The sequence below is a fragment of the Rhinolophus hipposideros genome (genome assembly GCF_964194185.1).
Source record: "Rhinolophus hipposideros genome assembly, chromosome: 23".
NCBI classification, from domain to species: Eukaryota; Metazoa; Chordata; class Mammalia; order Chiroptera; family Rhinolophidae; genus Rhinolophus; species Rhinolophus hipposideros.
In genome coordinates, this window is record NC_138069.1 from 44,513,522 (window position 1) to 44,532,806 (window position 19,285).

General features: G+C 59.9%; 1 protein-coding gene across 3 annotated transcripts in view; it reads left to right on the forward strand.

Annotated features, from left to right (window-relative positions):
- Positions 1–19,285, forward strand: part of MAD1L1 (mitotic arrest deficient 1 like 1) — a 281,851-nt gene that overhangs the window by 206,845 nt on the left and 55,721 nt on the right. For all 3 annotated transcript variants that reach the window (XM_081036038.1, XM_081036037.1, XM_081036036.1), the window contains exon 15: positions 13,118–13,322. In XM_081036038.1, the coding sequence (XP_080892164.1) occupies positions 13,118–13,322 (205 nt within the window). The remainder of the gene's footprint in view (positions 1–13,117; positions 13,323–19,285) is intronic.

Genomic DNA, 19,285 nt, shown 5'->3' on the forward strand with positions numbered 1-19,285 from the left:
GCAAGGACAGGCAGTCCTGTGTGTGCAGCATTTTGTGTCGTTGCTCCCACGTGGTGGCTCCTTTGAACCTTCCTTCCTAATGTGCGTCCTTACTGCCCACCACCTTTAACGCCAAGGAAAGCCTGTTTCAAAGCATCCCCACGTGGCTGTTTCACCTGCTGCACCGGGGGCTCCGCTGGGCAGGTGCCATCATGTGTCACTACCGCCTGTCACTGGCAGTGTGGCTGTCTCCTCCCCGTCTGTGATCTCAGACGGGCGGGGTGTGCACGTCTGTGTTGGGGGTACTTTCCAGAAGAGAGGTAGTGGGACCAGAGGGCACCTGCGTTGGTTGGTAAGCCGCTGTCCGTGGCCGTGTGCATCGCTCACCGTGCAGGACGGTGTCGCACCAGCGTCCTGACTGCCTCTCCCGGGGTCGCCCTCGGACTTCCAGGTGTTTCTGGTTCAGTAGGTGAGCGGGGTAGTGCCGTGGAGTGGTAACCTTTGGTCCCTGTATTAGATGTGAGAGGAAGGGTTTTTAGTATATTCCTGTTGTCAATTCCATGGCCCATTTTTCAAACAGTCGTTGATCCTTGTTGATTTCCTGGAGCTCTTTGTATGTTAAGGAGTTGAGCTCTTTTTGTTTTAACTTGTGAATTTATTTTCCCAATTTTTCATTTGTCTTTTGACTTGGCCTGAAGTATTTTTTTAATCAAAGTAGAAGTTTTTGTTTTTCAGTTTTTATGTAAATGCATTTACCCACCTCCCCTCCCCAACCCCTCACGCCCCCCACAAGTCTGGGCTTTAGATCGTGTTTCTACCTTCCTTGTGTCGAGGTTATAAAAGAATTCCCCAGGGTTTCTTCTCATTTTTCAGTGGCTTCATTTTCTACATTTAAAGCTGACTAATTAGAATTTGGTTGTGATTTTGGTGTTTTAGAGGGTATGAAGCATGATCTCAACCTGTGTTTTACAAAGACTCTTCCTAGTTTCCCCCAAACCACTGCTGAAGCCTGTTTTGCCTCGGGTTGGAAGTGTCACCTGCCTCCTGCACGAGACGCCATGTGTTTTGGGGTCTGTTTGCTCAGTCTCCTTCATAAGCCGTATGTCCGACCAGGGCCAGTTCTGGGTGTTGTAACTGATGCTTCAGTGTTTCTGTGCCTGATATGTCTCGTCCCCCCTACCCCCTGCCCCCCACGACTTCTTTACAGAACGTCCCCAGGGGCTCTCGTTTATTTGTATGTGGACTTTAGAATCAGCACACCCAGCTCCCTCCCCATCGGCCTTGAATTGTGCTGGATTCCTAAACGTGACGACGGGCGTGTGGAGACGGACACCCTCAGGTGTGGTTTGCGTCCACCAGGACGTCACTTGTCTCCCGTGTGTGGGGTCCTCCGTTGTGCCGTTGGGGCTTTGCATAGAGACACATTTACCCTGCACATTTCTTGTTAAACGTGTCTCACTATTGCATTTGGCTAGTCTCTGTCGTCAGTGGGGCTCTTCTGCAGTTTCATTGCCTCACATTCACAGGCAGACTCTGGGTCCCACGTGTGGGGTTTGTAACCTACCTGATGGTGGCCGTGGCCACCCCGCCCTGCCCTTCGTCCAGCTGCACTGGCCACAGAAGCCCCTGTGGGCACGGTGGAGCAGGGGCTCAGCGTCCAGTCCAGGGCCTGCCCTCCCCCCTCACGTGTGTGAAACGGGACCCGCAGTGGAGGAAGCAGCCCGAAGCCCGGGTGGCTGCAGACGCTCGTGTTTGTTAACGCTGCAAACACCCAGCTCGCCGATGTGCGTTCGTGTGGGGAGATTTCCGCAGGCACTGACTTCTTTTGATTTTTTATGAGAAGAAGGACGTGTCCTGAATATGAAGCCCCTTCTTGTCTCATGGGCCCTGGAGCTGGTCCTCAGACCCGCTGGGCCTGTTGGCCTAGCACCTCAGTTGCAGACGAGGCTGCAGGGCGCCCCCCGAGGGTCCCACTGAGTGGCTGCCTTGGGTCTTTTCACCTTGTGACCCTCAGGGGACTGGTCCAGCCCCACTCTGCCACTGGCCGTACTCAGGACCCAGGAAGCACGGGGCACAGTAAGTGGAGCCATCGCCGCATGGCAGCTGCGCCTCACGCCCTCTCGTCTCCCCTGGCTCTCGGTGCCACCTCTGGTTGCGTCAGCTGTGGCGTCTCGGACTGCTGCTTGGACGCCTCTCGTTATCTGCATATGGTCCATGCAAGGCATTTCAATGAAAAAGTTAGCGACCCAACACTTTACAAACCTAGACATCGTGCTTGGTAAAAAATAATATGTGACTCACGTTTAGGCAAGGGTCCTGGCGCGCAGCTCTTTGGGCCCTGCAGGTGCCCCCGGGGCTGCAGGGACCAGCCTGCCATTCCTGGGCTCTGCTGGGCAGGCGCCACTCCGACCCGGGTGCCGTGGAGGGTGATGCAGCCGTCCAGGGTCCTGGCTTTGATGAGCTTGTGTTCTGTGGGGAGACACCAACAGTGGGCTGATAACACAGACACGCAGATCGACCGGTGGTACGAAGGGAAGGGCGCAGGCCATGGGGGAGCTGGCTTAGAGAAGGACGGGAAGGCAGCCGTCCAGAGCGCCCGTGGCTCTCCACGGCAGGTTCTAGAACAGTCGAGGTGCAGGCAGCCTAGAAAGGAAATTCGGACCCATGACATAATTCCCCTTGTAGAAAAGATGTTCATGGAGGGGTTTTTGGACAGAACGCTACATTCTGAAAGAACTGTCTCAAAAGGAGACTTCCTGACGCCCCACCACAGACGTTATAGCTGATATTTGAAAGTTGCTGTGTTTAGCCACATATCCCAGCAGTCTGACTCCTGGGTCTGCACCCAAAAGAACCGGAAGTGGGGTCTCAGATACCTGCACCCCACGTCCACAGCAGCGCTGTGCACAGGCGCCAGGAGGCGGGAGCAGCCCGGTGTCCACTGACGGGTGAATGACAGACAAATGCGGTCCAGTCACACAGTGGACGTTACTTGGCCTTACAAGGGAGGACACTGACACCTGCTACAGCGTGGACGGCCCCTGAGGACACTGTGCTGATGGAACCAGCCAGTGACAAAGGACACACTGTGTGATGCCACTGACATGAGGACCCAGGGGTCACGTTCACACAGACAGAGAGGAGGGTGGGGGACGGGAGGGGAGTGAGTGTTTCTTGGGGACAGTCTCAGTTTGGGAAGATGGAAAGTTCTGGAGGTGATGGTGGTGATGGTTCCACAGTAGTGTGCACGTGTTTAATGATGGACGATACACTTAAAAATGGCTAAGGTGGGACATTTTACTTTATGTGGATATTACTGCGATTCAGAGTTTTTTAAGTGGCTTGGTTAGGCAGCTCTGGTACAGCTCAGGCTTGGGGCGGGGGAAGCAGGGCCTTGGTGGCCTTGCTGAGCGCGCGGGGCGGCCGCTCCGGGGCTGCTGTGCTCCACCCTCCCCGCCAGGCACGTCTCCTCTGCCAGCTGACCTGCCAGCCCAGACTGGCTTCGGCACGGTGGATTTCGGCTGCCAGCTATTGTTTGCTCTCTGATCTGGAGATTGTGACAGCCGAGGCCGGCTGATTTCAAGGCTCACCTGCCCAGCCGAGCAGGGACGTGGCTCGCGCGGTTGGCAGGCCCCGTGACGTGGTTGTGGAATGGCATGGGCGTAGGGACAGTGGTCTCAGGCTGCTTGGGACATGCACAGACGGATGAGTGCGTGTGTCTGGTGTCAGGGCCTCGGAGCCCAGGTGAGTGGCTGGTGTCCATGGACTGCAGAGTGCTCACCCGATGAGACGGAAGCTTGGGGTCAGCAGAGCCGCTGCCCAGCAGCAGGAGGAGGGCCTGCTGGCAGGGTGAGCAGTGGGACAGCTGAGCCAGGGTTCATCCCAGTCGGCTGTGGCCACTGTCCCACACTTACCCTCCACTGTCCCTCACCCTGAGTTTTGCCAAAACTTCCACCTGTGTGGCTTGTGGGACAGGGCCTGGGAGAGGGCGATGGCAGTGGGCAGTGGGGAGAAGGCAGGTCAGGCCAAAAGCCATTACTCAGCCTGGACGGCCACCAGCCAGCCCTCCTGACAATGAGAACTGCCTCTCACCCCTGCCCTGCCGGAAGGGTACAAGCCTCTCACAGCAGGTCGTTCGGGGGGCTGGAGGAGTCAGCGGGTGACTGCCAAGTCCTGTGACTGGCGGTGCTGGCTGTGCCCTGTCTGCTGATTAGCGCCTGGGGTCAGGAGACTTTGATGAGGGCGTGCAGGCCAGCGAGGCGGTACAGGACAGGCGAAGGAGACGTGTGTGGCCTGGCGTGGGAGCGGACTGTGGACGGACATGGACAGGGCTCTACTCTAGGTCCCTCCCTGCTGGCCGCATGCACCACATGTGCTGTGAGTTCCTGCATTCCTCAGCTCCGGGCAGCTCTGCTGGGGGCACATCCAGGGAACTTGCCCAGTCACAGCGTGTAGCTGACAGAGTCGGGCTCATCTCAGGCTGGCAGGACGTGAGTGTCCACTGGGTCCCCTGCGTCTGCTGCTCAGTGTCCAGCTGAGGCCCTCATTTCTTCCTGGTGGGGACCCTGCCCGGGTCTGGGCAGAAACCACTCCACTCTGGACATCTCAGTCTCCGTCCACCTGTCCCTCTGTCACCACTAGGTCTGCCTGAAGCTGTGGGGCGCACGTGGGTATGATGGCCCACGGAGGGCTTCGAGCCTCTGTGGGGACAGGACAGTCCCCAGGGGCCTGCAGCTGGGTTTCACGAACCCTCGGCTTTGCTCCTCACCCGCAGTGATGGGTCCTGGGTGGCTGCATGGGCCTCATGTCCTCTGTGGACCTCAGCTCCTCGCTCCCTAAGCGCGGAGGTGGGCCAGCGCTCCTGGTGTTGCAGATGTGGAGTCCAGCCATGCTGATCCCTGTGGCCCCACGCTCTTCCCCTGCAGTGAGCACACACCCTGAGGGCCCGCTCTGGAGGACTGGGCCAGCTGCGTCCACAGCTGCAGAGCAGTGAGTGTCCCGGAAAGTCCACTGAGTGCCAAATGAGAGATAGGCACGCTCACTCTAGCTTGGGAGGTGTGCAGGGCACAAGGACCTGCCCGAGGTCACACAGCTCCTGGGCACCGGGCACCAGCCCTGCGCCTGTGCACAGGCGGTTCTGCAGGCTCGGGTAGATAGCAGCAGGGGCGAGGTCGCTGCAGCAGGACCTGGGAGGGCTGCCTGACCCCACCTTGCCCCGCCCCTCGGACCCTGGAGCTTCCCCCACACTCCCCTGAGCTGTGCTTCCTTCAGCTGGGGGAGGTATTGATTTAGCTTCCAGGCCGGTGACTTATAAATATGCATGAGGATAGGCGGTTATTTAACTGTGCTTTTTAATTCTCCTTACGTATCTCTGCCTCTTACCAGCAGGGTCTCTTGGTATGCGTGTCAGGCCCTGGGTGGCAGGCGCCCTCCCCCAGGGGTGTGGCCAGGGGGCAGCTATGCCCCCCGCAGCACTCCATCCACAGGCCGGGCAGGGGCTCTGGGGCTTGTCCTCTGTGCGGGTCTTTCGCGCACAAGGCCCAGAAGGCCCTTCACGACCAAGTTCAGCAGCCGCACGCTTCCACAGGTGGGAACCTGGGGCCCAGTGAGCACAAGGGCTCAGGGCTGCCGGCAGGTTAGGAGCAGGACTTGAACAAAACAGGAGTGGTGTCCAAGCCTGCCGTCCAGCCACCTCCCACGGGACTCAGGACGCTGTCCAGTGGTCCTGGATGCAGAGGGACATGTCTAGTCACTTGGCCTTGCACAGAATCTGAGTGACAAAAAGAATCCAGGCAGTGGAGAGGAGGCAGGAGCCTCGGGGCTCCCGGGGGGCGGGCAGGGCGCACAGGCCCATGGGGGAGCCCTGCTGGCCCAGCCTGTCCCGGGTTCGCTGGTGATTTAGAGCGAGTCTCTTGCCCTCTCTAAACTCTAGACGCCCCCATGTCCTCAGAACATGGGAGTGATGTTCCCTGAGCCCCGAGCCCCTCACACGGCACAGACCCCTCCCTGACAGCCTGTGCCGGGCACCTGCCTGCTGGGGCCCTGTCCCCCCAGGGCCTGATGGCGTCTTCTCGCTTAACTGCGCTCAGTGACAGAAGCGCCCGATCTGCCACCCCCGCGGCACGGGAAATATGCTGGGGTGGCCAGTCATCGTACCAGCACGTCAGAAGCGGTACTGAGCTGTTCCTGCTGAGTCTCGTCGGTGTCTCAACAGTTTCCTCAGCGGTGGATCAAACAAGGCAGCACATGCGTAGCAGAAGGTTATGGCCGTTTCCCCCTTTCCTTCCTCAAAGCTGTCTGTCGTCTAGCAGCTCAGCAGAGTCCTCGCATCTGCTCATCCTCCACAGAGCGGCCCCGACGTCCTCCTGCAGACCCACGCAGGTGCAGGGTGCCGGGGACAGGCCGCTCGCCTCCCCTCATGGCCGGAGCGAGAGCACTGGCGGGGTGAGCTGGGGCTGCACGGCCCCTGTCCTCATGTTACTGTCATGGTTGGGCTTCTGGTTTCTAAGCTCACAGGAGCCGTCCTGGCTTCGTCCTCGTCGGGGATTATTATCCATTCTTTAGCTCGGCCTGGGGGAGCTGGGAGCAGGAATGGGGGGCACAGGCCATGTCTCCTGTGTCCCTAGCACTCGGGCTCCCCTGGAGACTGGCCTCCACACCGCAGTGCATCCCCTGGGAGCCCCTAGGTTCTCCTGGCTGCCTCAGTCAGGCATGTCCTGGAGGTCGGCACACTGGGGCCTTCCCTGGTCTCTGCAATTGGGGCTTTGTGGGCGTCTGGCTGCATCCAGCATAGTGACACAGGTGACTAGCAGCAGCAGAGGCTGTATGGCTCCCTCCCAGAAAAGGACCGCTGGCCCCACTTCAGCCATCTCAGGAAGCGAGCGCCGGCTCAGCTGCGTCTGCCAGGACCACAGGCTCCCGTGGAGGACCGGAAGCAGAGGCCGAGCCAGCCTTGTCTGTCTCAGCCTCTGAGGCCCCGAGCCACCAGTCCCGAGCCGCTCTCAGCTTTTTGCCCCTAAAGGAAGTTTGGTGAGGGACCAGTGCAGTGATGGGCGAGAGGCCGGTGGTGCCCTAAGACACCACAGAACCAAGCCTTTTAAGTGGTGCCTGGAAGCCTGTGGCTCGGGTGGGACGCCCCAGCTTCAGCAGCGGGAGGGGCTGGGGCTGCCGGCTCGGGGGACGGCTCCTGCCCTTCACTTGACCCAGCGCGCCAAGTGCGTACTCTCTGTGACTGCAAAGAACCGCCCTCAACAGGGCACCAGCACCGCTGAGCATCAGCATTGTGACCGGGTCAGAGCGGGCCTCCTCGGCCCTGGCCCGGGGGCCTCCCAAGAAGCCTGCCCCCCAGGTGGTTGGACCTGGAGGCCCTTGGTTCCCCCATCTCGTCTCCTGTGTACGTAACCTCCTCCAGGGGCTGCATCAGTTACCTGGGGCTTTGTCTTAAAGCAGCAGCCGTCTTGTCTCCTGCTGGTGGGCCTGCTGGGCTGGACCCACTCGGGTGGCTGCAGAAACGGCCTCTCTCCTTGTGGCCTTCCATCCCAGGGAGGCCCCCTCGCGTGTTCACGTGCAGGCTCAGATGTGTCACAAGAGGGCATGCCGACATCCAGGTGCTTGGACCTCACACGTACCACCCCAGCCTAGAGACGGAGTGAGGACTTCACGGGGAGGTTTCTGGGGACAGTGGCTGTGATGTGACCCTGTGCCCCGTCTTCAGCAGCGTGCTAGGTGCACCCTTGAGCAGGAACTCGCCCGCTGTGCTGCTCGTGCCGGGTGGAGACCTCGGCCTCAGCTCTTGTCGGTCCTAGAAACGGGGCAGCTGTGTTGGATGCAGCCCTCGGGCGGGAGCAGAGCAGTCGAGTGGTGTCGGCAGATTCTGCCTCTGGCTCACTCTTCAGTTTGAAGGTAAAATGGAAAGAAGAAGGTGGGCTCAGAGTGGCAGTATTGCTTTGCCACAGGCTGCGCTCACAGGGCACGTGACATCCTCTCGGCCTGATTCTTTCTGCAGGCCTGGCCTAGTTCAGGGACAGTCCCCTCATCCGAGACCTTGAGCTGGCAGACGCAATGCCACTTGCTCCCACCAAGCTGAGGAGCATTGGGGCAGCCCTGAGACTCAACCAGTGGCTGTGCTCGGCCATTCCGAGCCTGCCCGAGGGTGGACTCCAGCGCCAGCGGTCACTTATCCTCCGCCCACCATCTCAGCAAGGCCTTGTAACCTCCTTGGCCTTCATTTCCTCATCTTTACAGCAGGGTGAGGATTCTGGGACCTTAGGCATCACACAGGACAGAGGCAGTGAGCCTGTGGCTCCCGTACCCCCCAAAGGACGTCTCTCTGCTGAGAAGCCTGAGAGACCACCTCCCTCCATCTGTCGCTTCTTTACCAAGTGCACATGTGTCGCGGCCACTGCTCAGGGCTAATGAGGGACCAGGATGTCACTGCCCATGTCCCCATGGAGTTAGTCTCTAGCGTGAGGAAGTCATGGCCGCAGTGGGGAGATGGACGTGTGTGCACGTGATGCCCGTGTAGGGCAGTGCATGCTCTGAGAGGGCGTGCGGATCAGCCAGCCCCCTGGGTGTAGAAGACAGTGGGAGCAGGACCCCAGAAGCCCGGGAGCCTGGTGGTGTGTGGTCCACCTGCTGGTCCGTGGCGGTTGGTAGGCCACCAGGCCAGCAAAGGGACAGGACCAGACCTTGGGGGATACCTAGAGCATTTGAAATCCATCATGAGAGTTGTGCACAGTTACCAGTGTCAGAGTCTGGGACGTGAGGCTGACGACGTCTCCCTGAAGTGGCAGCGCCATGAGACTGTGCCCATTTGCCTCTGTTTTCAGTGCTCGGCAACATGCCTGGCGCATGGGCTGCTGGTTTGTAGGTGGGTGAGGGTGACTGCCACGTACTGCTCTTGGCTTTTGGTCACAGCAGCGTGCCTGGAAGTTCAGCTGTTGCCCTGGGCCAGTCCAGCCCTCCACCTTAGGGACAGTTCCACCTGGAGCAAAGGGCTGGCACCACCTGAGCACACAGGCATGGCCTTCCTCCTGGAGCTCTGGCCTGGGCAGTCCTTCCTGGCGGGAGGCATTGGGCTATTTCTGACCTGGCTGCCCAGGGCCTAGTGGTCAGTACTGGATGGAAGGAAGAAATGGAGGGGAGAGGGAGGGAAGAGGAAGGAGGGAGGGAAGAGGGCGGTCAGAAGGATGGGTGGATGCAAGGAAGGGACGAAAGAAAGGATGGATGGTCCGAAGGAAAGGAGGGAGGGAGGAAGGGTGGCTAGGTGGATGGGTAGGTGAACTGATGGAAGGATGGAAGGAACCCAAGGGTGACAGTCAGTCAGTGAGCCAGTGTGTAGGTGAGGGAGGGAGTGGTTCAGTGTGGAGGAGACACGGGGCGGTCGCAGTGCCCTGTCATCTCCAGAGGGCGTCGTGTGAGAAGCACACTTGATACAGAAATGGAAACCTCAGTGCAGACTCGACAGCCCCTGGAGTGTTTCAGTTGACATCACCCCGTCGTGCTCAGCTGTCTGAGGAGTGGTCGTCCTCATTTCCCACGGGAGGGGCCCAAAACCATGGTCTGCAGTTCGCTCAGCAGCAGAACTCACTGTGGCCGTGGCCCAGGCCCTCGGGTCTGCGCAGATGAGAACCAGGACAGAGCTTATCCCACTCCAGCCGTAGTGCTGTCTGCCCACTGACCAAACCTCTGTCCCCACTGGGCTCCTGCTGCACCATTTGGGGTGGGTAGTGGTCCTGCTCCCCTGTGGCCAGAGCCAGAGACTTGGGGACCGGGAGCTGATGCAACTTCATCCCCAAACTGTGGCAGCAACTTGTGTTGTCACCAAGTCAGCGGATGGACCTCAGTGCCCGGTCCACTCATTGTGACACCTGGAGCTTTCACAGGCTCACCGTTTCTCCCAGTCTATCAAGTCTGTGAGAACTGTTTTCTCTCCCACTCTGTGCGGTTGGTTTGCTTAAGCCCTGCTGATTTTCAGTTTCATCCTTACCTTTTCTGACACACTGACGCGTTCTCTGTGCCTGCAGCTCCCGCCATGGGGAGAAGCTCACCCACAGCAGAGAGCCAGTCATTAGAAACCGCGGTCTTGGGTGGCAGCCAGGCCCATCTCTCCTGAGTTTGGTGGGACTGAGCGGCCTCCACATCTGCTGCTGTGCCCAGCGCCCTGGCGTCCCCTCCCAGGTGTGGGCAGCAGGGTCTTGGGGATCGGGGAGGACGGGGTGGCCAGCTCGGACCCACAGCTCAGACCCCGGACCACACCTGCTTCGTGACCTGAGGGAAAGACGGAGCCTTCACTCTCTGACTCGGGAAGTGAGGGGTGGATCCAGGCCAGGCCCGGCCTGCCAACCTCTGCTTTTTACATTTTTAAGGGGTGAGAAACTGCATTTGGACACTTGGGGGTGATAAGAAACCCAGTTTGTGTTCCGCGGTGCACAGCACACTCATTCGTTCTCCGGTGGCCCCCAGGTGGCTCTTCTCAGGACGGAGACAGCATGACATGAAGCCTGCGCCCCCTCTGTCAGTGTTTGTTCCCTCCCTGTGGTAGACGCCTCCACTGTCCCCTTCAGCAAGGGGCTGCCAGGGTCCACACTTTCCCTGCGAAGTGGTGTCAGGAAGCAGTTTTACCTGGGGGGGGTCTTGCTGCCCCTTCCAGCCTCCCCTCCTTCCTCCCTTTTTGAGGTACATTCTGGGGTTTGGGGCTCAGGCTGGCTGAGGGCGGAGCAGTGGCTGCACATCTCCAGCGACTTGCAGGGGCACTCCCCACAGCAGCCTGAGCTCCCTGCTCTTTTCCCCAGGGGAGTGTTGTGATCTGAATAAAGATGCCATTTCCTGTTCTCCCTGAAGAGGGAGGAGAAATGTGTGGGCAGAAGGCACAGGCGGTGGGAGACGGGATTGTCAGAGAAGGGGGCCCTGGGTGTCGGAGCTAGAGGGCGCAGGTGCTTGTCTGCTTGGCTGTCTCAGGGCCCCTCATTTGCAGAGGTGGACAGGGTCCCAGGGCCACCAGCTCTGGGGACGCCATCTCTCGGAGCACTTGACCAAGGGAGACCCCAGGTCTGTACGCATGTGTGTGCACCGCCAATCTTGTCAGCCCACGACCACCTGCTGGGGCGGCGCTTCCTCAGCTTGGCACTTCTCTGTGGCAGGCTCCCTCCCTTACCCTGAGGTGGCCCCTGGCTTGTCAGGGAGACCCAGGGAGCTGGTGGCCAGAGTGGCTCCTGCTGTGACCTCCTCAGGGCCTCAGACCCCTGTAGACGCTCCTCCTGGCCGAGGACTGCAGGGAAGCAGCCTCCCCGTCCCCTCCCACATGGGGTCTCGTGACACCTGTGCCCTCGGGAGGGAGGGAGCTTCCTCTTAAGGCAGTGAAGCTGCTCTGTGTGCCATTGTGACGGAGGAAGCATGACGCTGCATTTGTCACGGACGGTAGAACTCAACGGCACGAAGAGTGAACGTGAAAGTGTGTAGAATTTTAGATCATCCAGGAGGATGGAATCCAGGTGTGACAAAACGGTCTCATGTAGGTGATAGGAAACAGCTTCACTGGAGGGGGACGGTCAGGTGCTGGGAAATGGGGGGGTTTGTAAACTAACGGCAGAAAGAACTGCACGCTGCCCTGTGCTCGTTGACAGTGGTTCCACAGAGATGGGTCAGCATTCTCAGGCTGCTGTCGCGTGTCCCAGTGGAACAGCCAGGCCCGTGCGCGGTGGGGGGGCGGAGCCAGGCTGTCACTACTGGAGGCGGTTAGAGCCCCGTGTACTGCAGGCTCCGGTGTGGACCGGGTGCTGCCTACAGAAATGTCCATAGATAAGCAGATCGACACGAGGCAGCGCACACTCGTCGCATGCACACACTCTCCTCGCTCTGTCTGCTGAGCAGCCCAGGAAGCGGCACGCACGCCAGCGCCCAGATCTGGGGCTCTGGCTCCATCTCCAGGAATGGAGCTCCGGCCCCATGTGGACATGGCTGGCTCTGGACGGAGCAGGAAACACACAGGCCAAGCCTAGAACACTTTCTAGTTCTAGAAAGGAAGGAAGTGCCCGAAAATGTAACACCAGGATGGGGCATGTCAGGGGGACCCAGGGGCCAACAGAGAGCTCCAGTGGCCAAAGCAATAAGACGGGGAGCATCAAATAAATGTCCAGTCACCACTAGTACCAGTAAGGGATTGAATAAGTACGTGGAGAGAAAAGACAAATCTCAGGTGTGGCTGCACGGTGGCTTCCGGCGCAGTGTAGGCGAGGCAAGAGAGCCCCTTCCCGTGGACAGAGCTGCGCCTGAGGGGTGATGTGTGACGGGCACTGCACCTGTGGGCTCTCCTCCCCAACCCGCACCCCCAGGCAGTCAGCAGTGGGACATGGTCCCAGCCAACGGACACTGCAACACCCCCGGGCAACACTCTTGAGTCAGGTCATCCGAAATGAGGACAGTCTGAGAAACTGTCACAGCCCAGAGGAACAGAAGGAGATGTGACGACCAAAAGTCACGTGGGCCCCAGAACAGGAAAAGGGCGTGGGGGGAACTCAGAAATGTGAAGCGACGCATCGGTATTGGTGTGCGAGTAGCACCAAGGCTGTCCGGCGATGCAGGGTGTAATAGGGGCTGCGTGGGCACCTGGGACCTCGGCAGCGTTCTCGCTGATTCTGTCGCCTGTTTGTTTTGGCTGTACGGGCCCTGCTCCGAAGGTGAGCGGCCGGCCCAGGCTGGCTGGCACCCCGAGTCACTGCAGTATTTGCCACCAGCGTGTTGAAAAGCTGCGCACTTTGTAAAAGATGTCGCCTCCATCTGTTTGTACCTTGGGTGGTTAAGACAGAGGAGGGGCTCATGTGTGCTGAGCGTCTGAGATGTTCCAAAGGTGCGTCGGGCAGGTTCTCTGCTCCCTCCCCCGTTTCTTCCTTACACCTCCTGGAGGTAAGTGGTGGCAGCGTGCCCTCAGTGAGGGGCATAGATGCCCAGAGCGGTGACGTGCCTGGCCGAGCTGTGCACCGGGAGGAGGAAGGCCGAGAGCTGGGCCCCAGCCGCCATGTTTGCCACACCCAATTCTGATTCAGGTGACAGGTATTGGGCACCACGGACCTGAGCGTCTGTGTCCTGTGTTGGCCACAAAAGCCATGGCTGTGCTGACGTCTGCCCTTTGCTCCCACAGGGTGACTACGACCAGAGCAAAACCAAAGTTCTGCACCTGGCTGTGAACCCGGCCAGCGAGGCGCGGCAGGGCCTTCGCCAGGACCAGGCCCGGCTGCAGGAGGAATGCGAGCGGCTGCGGACCCTGCTCGGCGCCCTGGAGAGAGGCGGCCCCGTCCCGGCCGGCCTGGAGGCCTCGTGCCTGCCGTCGTCCAAGGAGGTGGCAGGTAGGCCCTTCTTGTCCTTGACAGCCAGTGGGGTGGCTTGAGTGTTCGTCCATCCGTCCTGTGCGGGCAGCCAGGCCAAGGGAGGGCCTGGACCGAGCATCACAGGGGCTGTGCAGAGAGTGGCAGGAAGTAGCTCAGGTGGCAGTAGGCAAATAAGTGGCTGAAATCTTTTTAGACGCCAAGAACAAGTTAATACCATTTAACAGTTTACATGGGCCCATTCATCACAAGCAAATCCAGTACTTCATGGAAATAGATCTGTCTTTCGCTGGTCTAAGTGCATTTCACAGGACCCAGGGGCCCTCTGCAGAGGCCACGAGAAGCCGCTTTCTAATCTGCGCTCACCCCGCACGGCACTCTGTAAATCAGGGAAGCAACCTGTGGCCACAGGGCTCGTCACCTCCAGTAAAGTAACTGCTGGTGTCTGTCACTCCAGGCCTCAGTGTTACAGTCGCCGAGTCCTGTCCTCAGAATGTGTGCTCGACAAGTACAGAGAAAAGCAGGTCCTTTGGTGCAAAGGAGGGGACCTTTTGGGGGCCCAGTTTTCCAGGGGTTACCAGACACAGTGAACCCTGTGGGGAAGCCGGGTGGCCGGAGGGGCACCTGCAGCTTCTCCGCTCTAGGAGGAGGCCCCCGCCTGGGCCTTCCAGGAGCACAGCACACACGTCCCTCGGCTTGTGTCTGCTGAGGGCTCTCCCTGCCTGCCTTTGGTGATGTTTGCAGAACGTCTGCACTGGGCGAGGCTGCCGCTTTCGGACATTTGCCTCTTGCCTTTCTGAGTGGTTCCTCCTGTGAAGCCCATTCCTGCTTCCTTTCATGTGTCTGTCATCCTGGTGCAGGCAGGACACTTAGCATGAGCATCTGGGGTGGAAAGGGCTTGTCCTGTCATATTACCCATGATGTGCCCCATCTGGAACCACTCGTTCTCAGCATCACTCCTTTGTCGGGTGTCTTGGATATACGGTCCCCTCTCCCTCCTGCCTGCTCCGTCAGCCACCTATGGAAGTTGCCTTTTGCACAGGCAGCGGTCATAGCCCCTGAGGCCTGGGGGCTGGTCCCGGCTCTGGCGTCAGACTTTGAGTTCCCCGTTCTGTGCCTCCTCACATCGTCACACTCTCGAAGCTGCAGAGTCTCGACTATGAAACTGAGACTGACGAGGCAACAGGAGACGGGCCTCAAAGCCCTAACACAAACCTGGTGCATAGTAGACCCCATTCTTCCTCTTAGTCTTGTCACCTGTTCCCACGACTGTCCTCAGCGTGTGATGATCCCCAGCACCCTCGGCCCAGTGTCTTCTGTGGGACCGGGGGCCCGTGCACCCTCATGGGGCCAGCTGTGCCCAGTAGTATGGAATTCAGTGGGACCCTGCCGGCCTCCGCCCCTGTGTGCCTTGGACACTGGGTAAGGCTGTGTCCCCATCATCACCACCGGGGTCTTGGACGGGGAGTGCAGGGCGTGTGTGTCCAGAGGGTTCGCCGTTGTGTTCATGCACATGGTACACTCTGTCACACATGCACACGTCACACACGCTCATGCCTCACGGCAGCCTCTCCCTTCCTGTGTTTTCAGAAGTGGGCTTTGGACCTCTGTGCGGGACTTAAATCCAGTCCCATTTTCTGTAGCTACGGAACTCTCTCTGTTCTGATGACTGTTTCCTGGTGGAGCAGAGAAAACTGCTGACGCCAGGTGACGCCCGCCAGAGCGCAGGCCCCCAGCACGCCACCCCGGGAGCTGCTCTGCCCCCCGACCATGCAGCTGGTCCTCGTACTTCCAGTCTGTCCACCTGCAGCACCAGCCACTGGAGGCCACTGGGCAACAGCCAGGGGAGAAGATTCTGGAATTCTGGCACACAGAGCACGCAGGCCTTCCAGAGCATCCATTCCCCGCTGTCTCCCATGCAAGCCTCCTGTGAGCTCACTCAGCCAGCAGGGCGTCATGCTGTGGTTTCCAAGGTCCAAATTCTTGCCTCCTCCCGGGCTCCCTCCAGTCCCGTGTTCTTGAAACATCCATGAGCTGAGCTGGCAAGCGGTAGCGCTTTCCAGTGGTATGTCCTCTGTGAAAGGGCTCACACAGGTCCCTGACCTCATCTGATACGATCAGTCCTCCCTCTGTGGCTGTTGGCTGTCCTCCGTCGCTCAGTGCTCAGCATGAGGATGTGCTCGGCGTCTGGGGAGGGTGCTGTGACAGGTCCCAAGGCCCAGTGGACGGGGCTTAGAGGAGGGCGCGGGTCGGGTCTCCGGAGAGACCTTGGAGCGTCAGTCCGGCCCCACGTCACCTAGAGCAGAGCCCAGGTGGGGGCAGCCCTGGCCCGGCCAGTGGTTCAGGTGAGGATGGGGAGGAGGCCTGCCGGCATGGGCAGCCAGGCACAGACGGCCGACGACGTGGCGTCTGCTCTGCCCCTCTCCTTGAGGCCCCTACAGTCATAGTAAGGGGTTAGGGTTTTGTTCTTTAAGAGTTTACCTGACAAGAGAGGAGCCAGCAGCAATTCTTTGGAATCTGGGATCCAGTGGTGGGTAGCTGAATGGTGAGCAAACCCAGAGGCCCCTGCGGGTGGCAGAGCCGAGCACCAGTCCCAGTTACGCCACAAAACTCCCCAGAGTCCCGGAATTGGCAGCAGTGGCCCTGGGACAGGGGTACTGGCTGAGACAGGACAGTTACGGCTGCTCCCTGGCGAGTGTCATTGAGAGGCGGTCAGATCCCCACATCTCCCGTCCAGCTGCATGCAATGGGCAGTTGCCTCTCCCCCAGCAAAAATGAAAAGTGGAAGACAGCCGTGTTTTCTTCTCCTGGAGCAGTGATTCCAGAGTGGTCTCCGCTGGCGGCAGCCTCCGGGAATGTGCAGAAATGCAGGGTTTCGGGTTCCAGCTCAGTCATGCTGGGTGAGAAATCCTGGGGGTGGGCCAGCCATTTGTGGTGACAGGCCCACCTCACGTTTGTGAACCGCTGCTCTAGAGGGAGCTGCAGAGGGCCCTTGCCCAGCGCACAGTTCAGCACTGACAACTTGGGGGCCAGAGTGGACGGGCGCAAGTGGATCCGACACCCACCCAGCCCCTCACCCCACGCCCGTTCCCTTCACCCCCAGGGCAGGCCCCTCTCGGGGCAGCTGACCAGCCTGGAAAGACCAAAGATACTGGTGTTGGGGACCCCAAGCGACAGTGTGGCCTGTCACTGCACAGGGGGACCCGCTCGGAGGGCCCTGAGAGCTCACTCCTGATTACTAGTGGGTAACCAAGGACTGCTGGACGCTGAGAAACAGCAAGATGAACGAGGAGGGAGAAACGTCACTCGGCAGGAACACACCCTCAGAGGCAAGTAAACCTCCAGCGAGTTGTACCAGGGGACCCTTGGAGGTGAGGAAGGGCGTCGCCGCAATGAAACAAGAGCAAGAACGAGACGGTTTAAAATGCTTTCAAAGAGAGAAAAAATGTTCTTTGTAAGTTACAAATATCCAGAGTTAAATGAAAACCTAAGTAGAAGATTTATAGGATAAAATAGGGAATGTTTATCGGAGAAGTAGAACAAAAAGACAGTGAGATGGAAGACAGGAGAAAAAAGGTGAAGAAACTTTGAGGAACAGCCCGTGAGATCCAAGACCCGCAGTCAGAGCCTCAAAGGGAGTGTTTCCCGGAGGGAAGGGAGGTGACTGCCTGTCCTGTGGGCACTCAGAGGCCACCCCCACCTGGTTCACGTGGGGACAAGGGGAAGACGCTGAGCACTTAAGGGAGGAGATGCAGGTGGCTTGTCGAGAGGTCAGGAGCTGGGATGGCCTTGTTCTTCTCCGCCCAGATCTGTGCCAGGGGGACCCGACTGCCGCCCCCACCCCCACGAGTCTGAGGACAGCTTCTCATGTTCACGGTGTGAGAAGGTTGAGCTCCCTGCCCCCCTTCTCAGGAGGCTGGGAGAGGATGCGCCTCCGGTGAAATGAGGGAAGACGCCTGGAAAGAAGACGTGAAATGCAGAGCGTCTGAGCGCCAGCCCAGGGCAGTAGCCTGGGCAGCAGCCAGTGCAGACTGGTTCTGGCCAGAGGTTCTGGGACTTCGTCAGAACGGAACGGAACGCCTCCAGTGTCTGGAGAGGCGATGTGGGCCGGAGCTTTCCATGCCTTTCTGCCCCGTGGGGCCGCTGCACAAGGCTTGTGGAGGCCCGGCAGCTGCCAGGCCACCCAGGCGCTGAGCTGGCAGGGACACGGGCCTGCATGGCCTCAGAGGCTGCAGCCCTGGGGGAGGCACATGTACTCCCGGGGGCCTGAGTGAGGCACGGCCGTAGCGTGGAGGGCGCCTGGGCTAGACCTGGCTGCAGGGGTCTCACTGGAAGTGTGGGTGGTTCCGTCCTTGGGGCACAGGGGACCAGCCATGGCCGTGGTAGGTAGGGTGGGGCGTTTCTTGGGCCAGGTCAGCTCAGGAGCCTCAGGTTGAGGACATGCCCCCAGGTGGAGCGCCGGTCGCCTTCCCAGAACCTGCACCCTCCTTCTCACAGGCTCGCGGGCTGCTTCTGTCGGGCTGGGGGGCAGCCAAGCATGGAGATAAAGCCCCATGGCTGAGGCCGGGCGTGTGACCCCGGGCCAGGCGCTGCTGTTGCTGCCACGGACACCACAGGCCACTCCTCCCTGGGCAGCAGCTGTGTCCCCAGAGGGAGCATGTTAGGACAGCCAGACGCCGTGCTGATGGTCCTTGTGCCCAGGTAGACAGATGGCGCTGCCACCGTGAGCAGACCGCTGGTGTAGCCCGAGCACGGTGATGAGATGCCGGCCTCTGTGGTGGCCGTGTTTGTTTATTCCGCCTGACGGCTCTGAGTTGTCAGCAGCCATGACTCAGCACACCTCCCCTCCCCTGGGCCTCCGCTTCTATCTCCAGCAGCAGGGGGACCAGGCTCCTGGGCTGTGACCTGTGACGTCCCCTAGGTGCCGAAGCCTTGGCACTGGTCAGCCCCTGACTGGCTTCTCTGGCACCCAAAGACACGTCCTGGCAAGCAGGGCTCCAGGGCCTTACGCCACCAGCAAGTGTCCCGCCCCCAAGACGCTGGACCTCAAATGTCAGCAGGTCCCAGCAGCGCCCAGGCCTATGGCTGCGAGCACAGGTGTTGCTGGGAGCAGCGGGCTTGCTGTGACCTGGGCCCAGACCAAGGCACAGAGATGCCGTGCAAACAGACACGGTGGCCCTGCCCCTGGCTTAGCAGACCTTGGCAACCGTGGCCGGTCCTTGACGGGACACGAAGGGTCGAGCGGCGCAGATGGGGCCGGCGTGCAGTGCACAGGGACCGGCCTTGGAGCCGGCCCTCAGCTGGGCTGGCACGCGCTGGCTCCTCACGGAGCTGCCGGCAGAGGCTGCCCCCCCCACCTCCTGTTGGCTAAACAGGAGGACAGCGTGTCCCGCTCCCTGCCAGCACGCTGGGGGCCGCTCTGGGCACCCTGGTTGGGGGTGCGGGGCGGCCACCTTCCACCGCGACCTGCTCTGATGGTGGTTAGGCAGGAAAAGCTCTTCCTGAGGGTTTTTTGCTGGATGTTTGACAAAAGAATTGCTAAACCATCCATATCAGTGGCATGGCCCCTGGGTTGGCAGGAACCTGAAACCTCAGCCCCCACCCCCACCCCCTTGGCTCCTCGCATGGCTTCGCTGCCTTCTCCAGGCTGGGCCAGACAGATTATTAATTACGGTTTAATTAGGTGATGCATTAATATTAAAATAACCTAATCTTATCAGAGCGACACTTGGAGGGTGATCCGATTTGTCACGGCCTGACTGGGCACCACTGATCCTGGGCTGTCTCGGGAGCAGGAGGGAAAGCTGTTGGGGCGCGGGGAGTCCATCTGCTCTACCCTAAGAGGGGGACTCCCAGGAGGGCCCGGACGGCAAGTGCTCCGTCCCTGGGTGGCAAGTGCTCCAGGACGGCATTGCTGGGAGGGAGCCTGCTAGGAGGGGACCCGGCGCCCCTCGCTGGAGCCAGCCGTCCCAGGGTGGGCACTC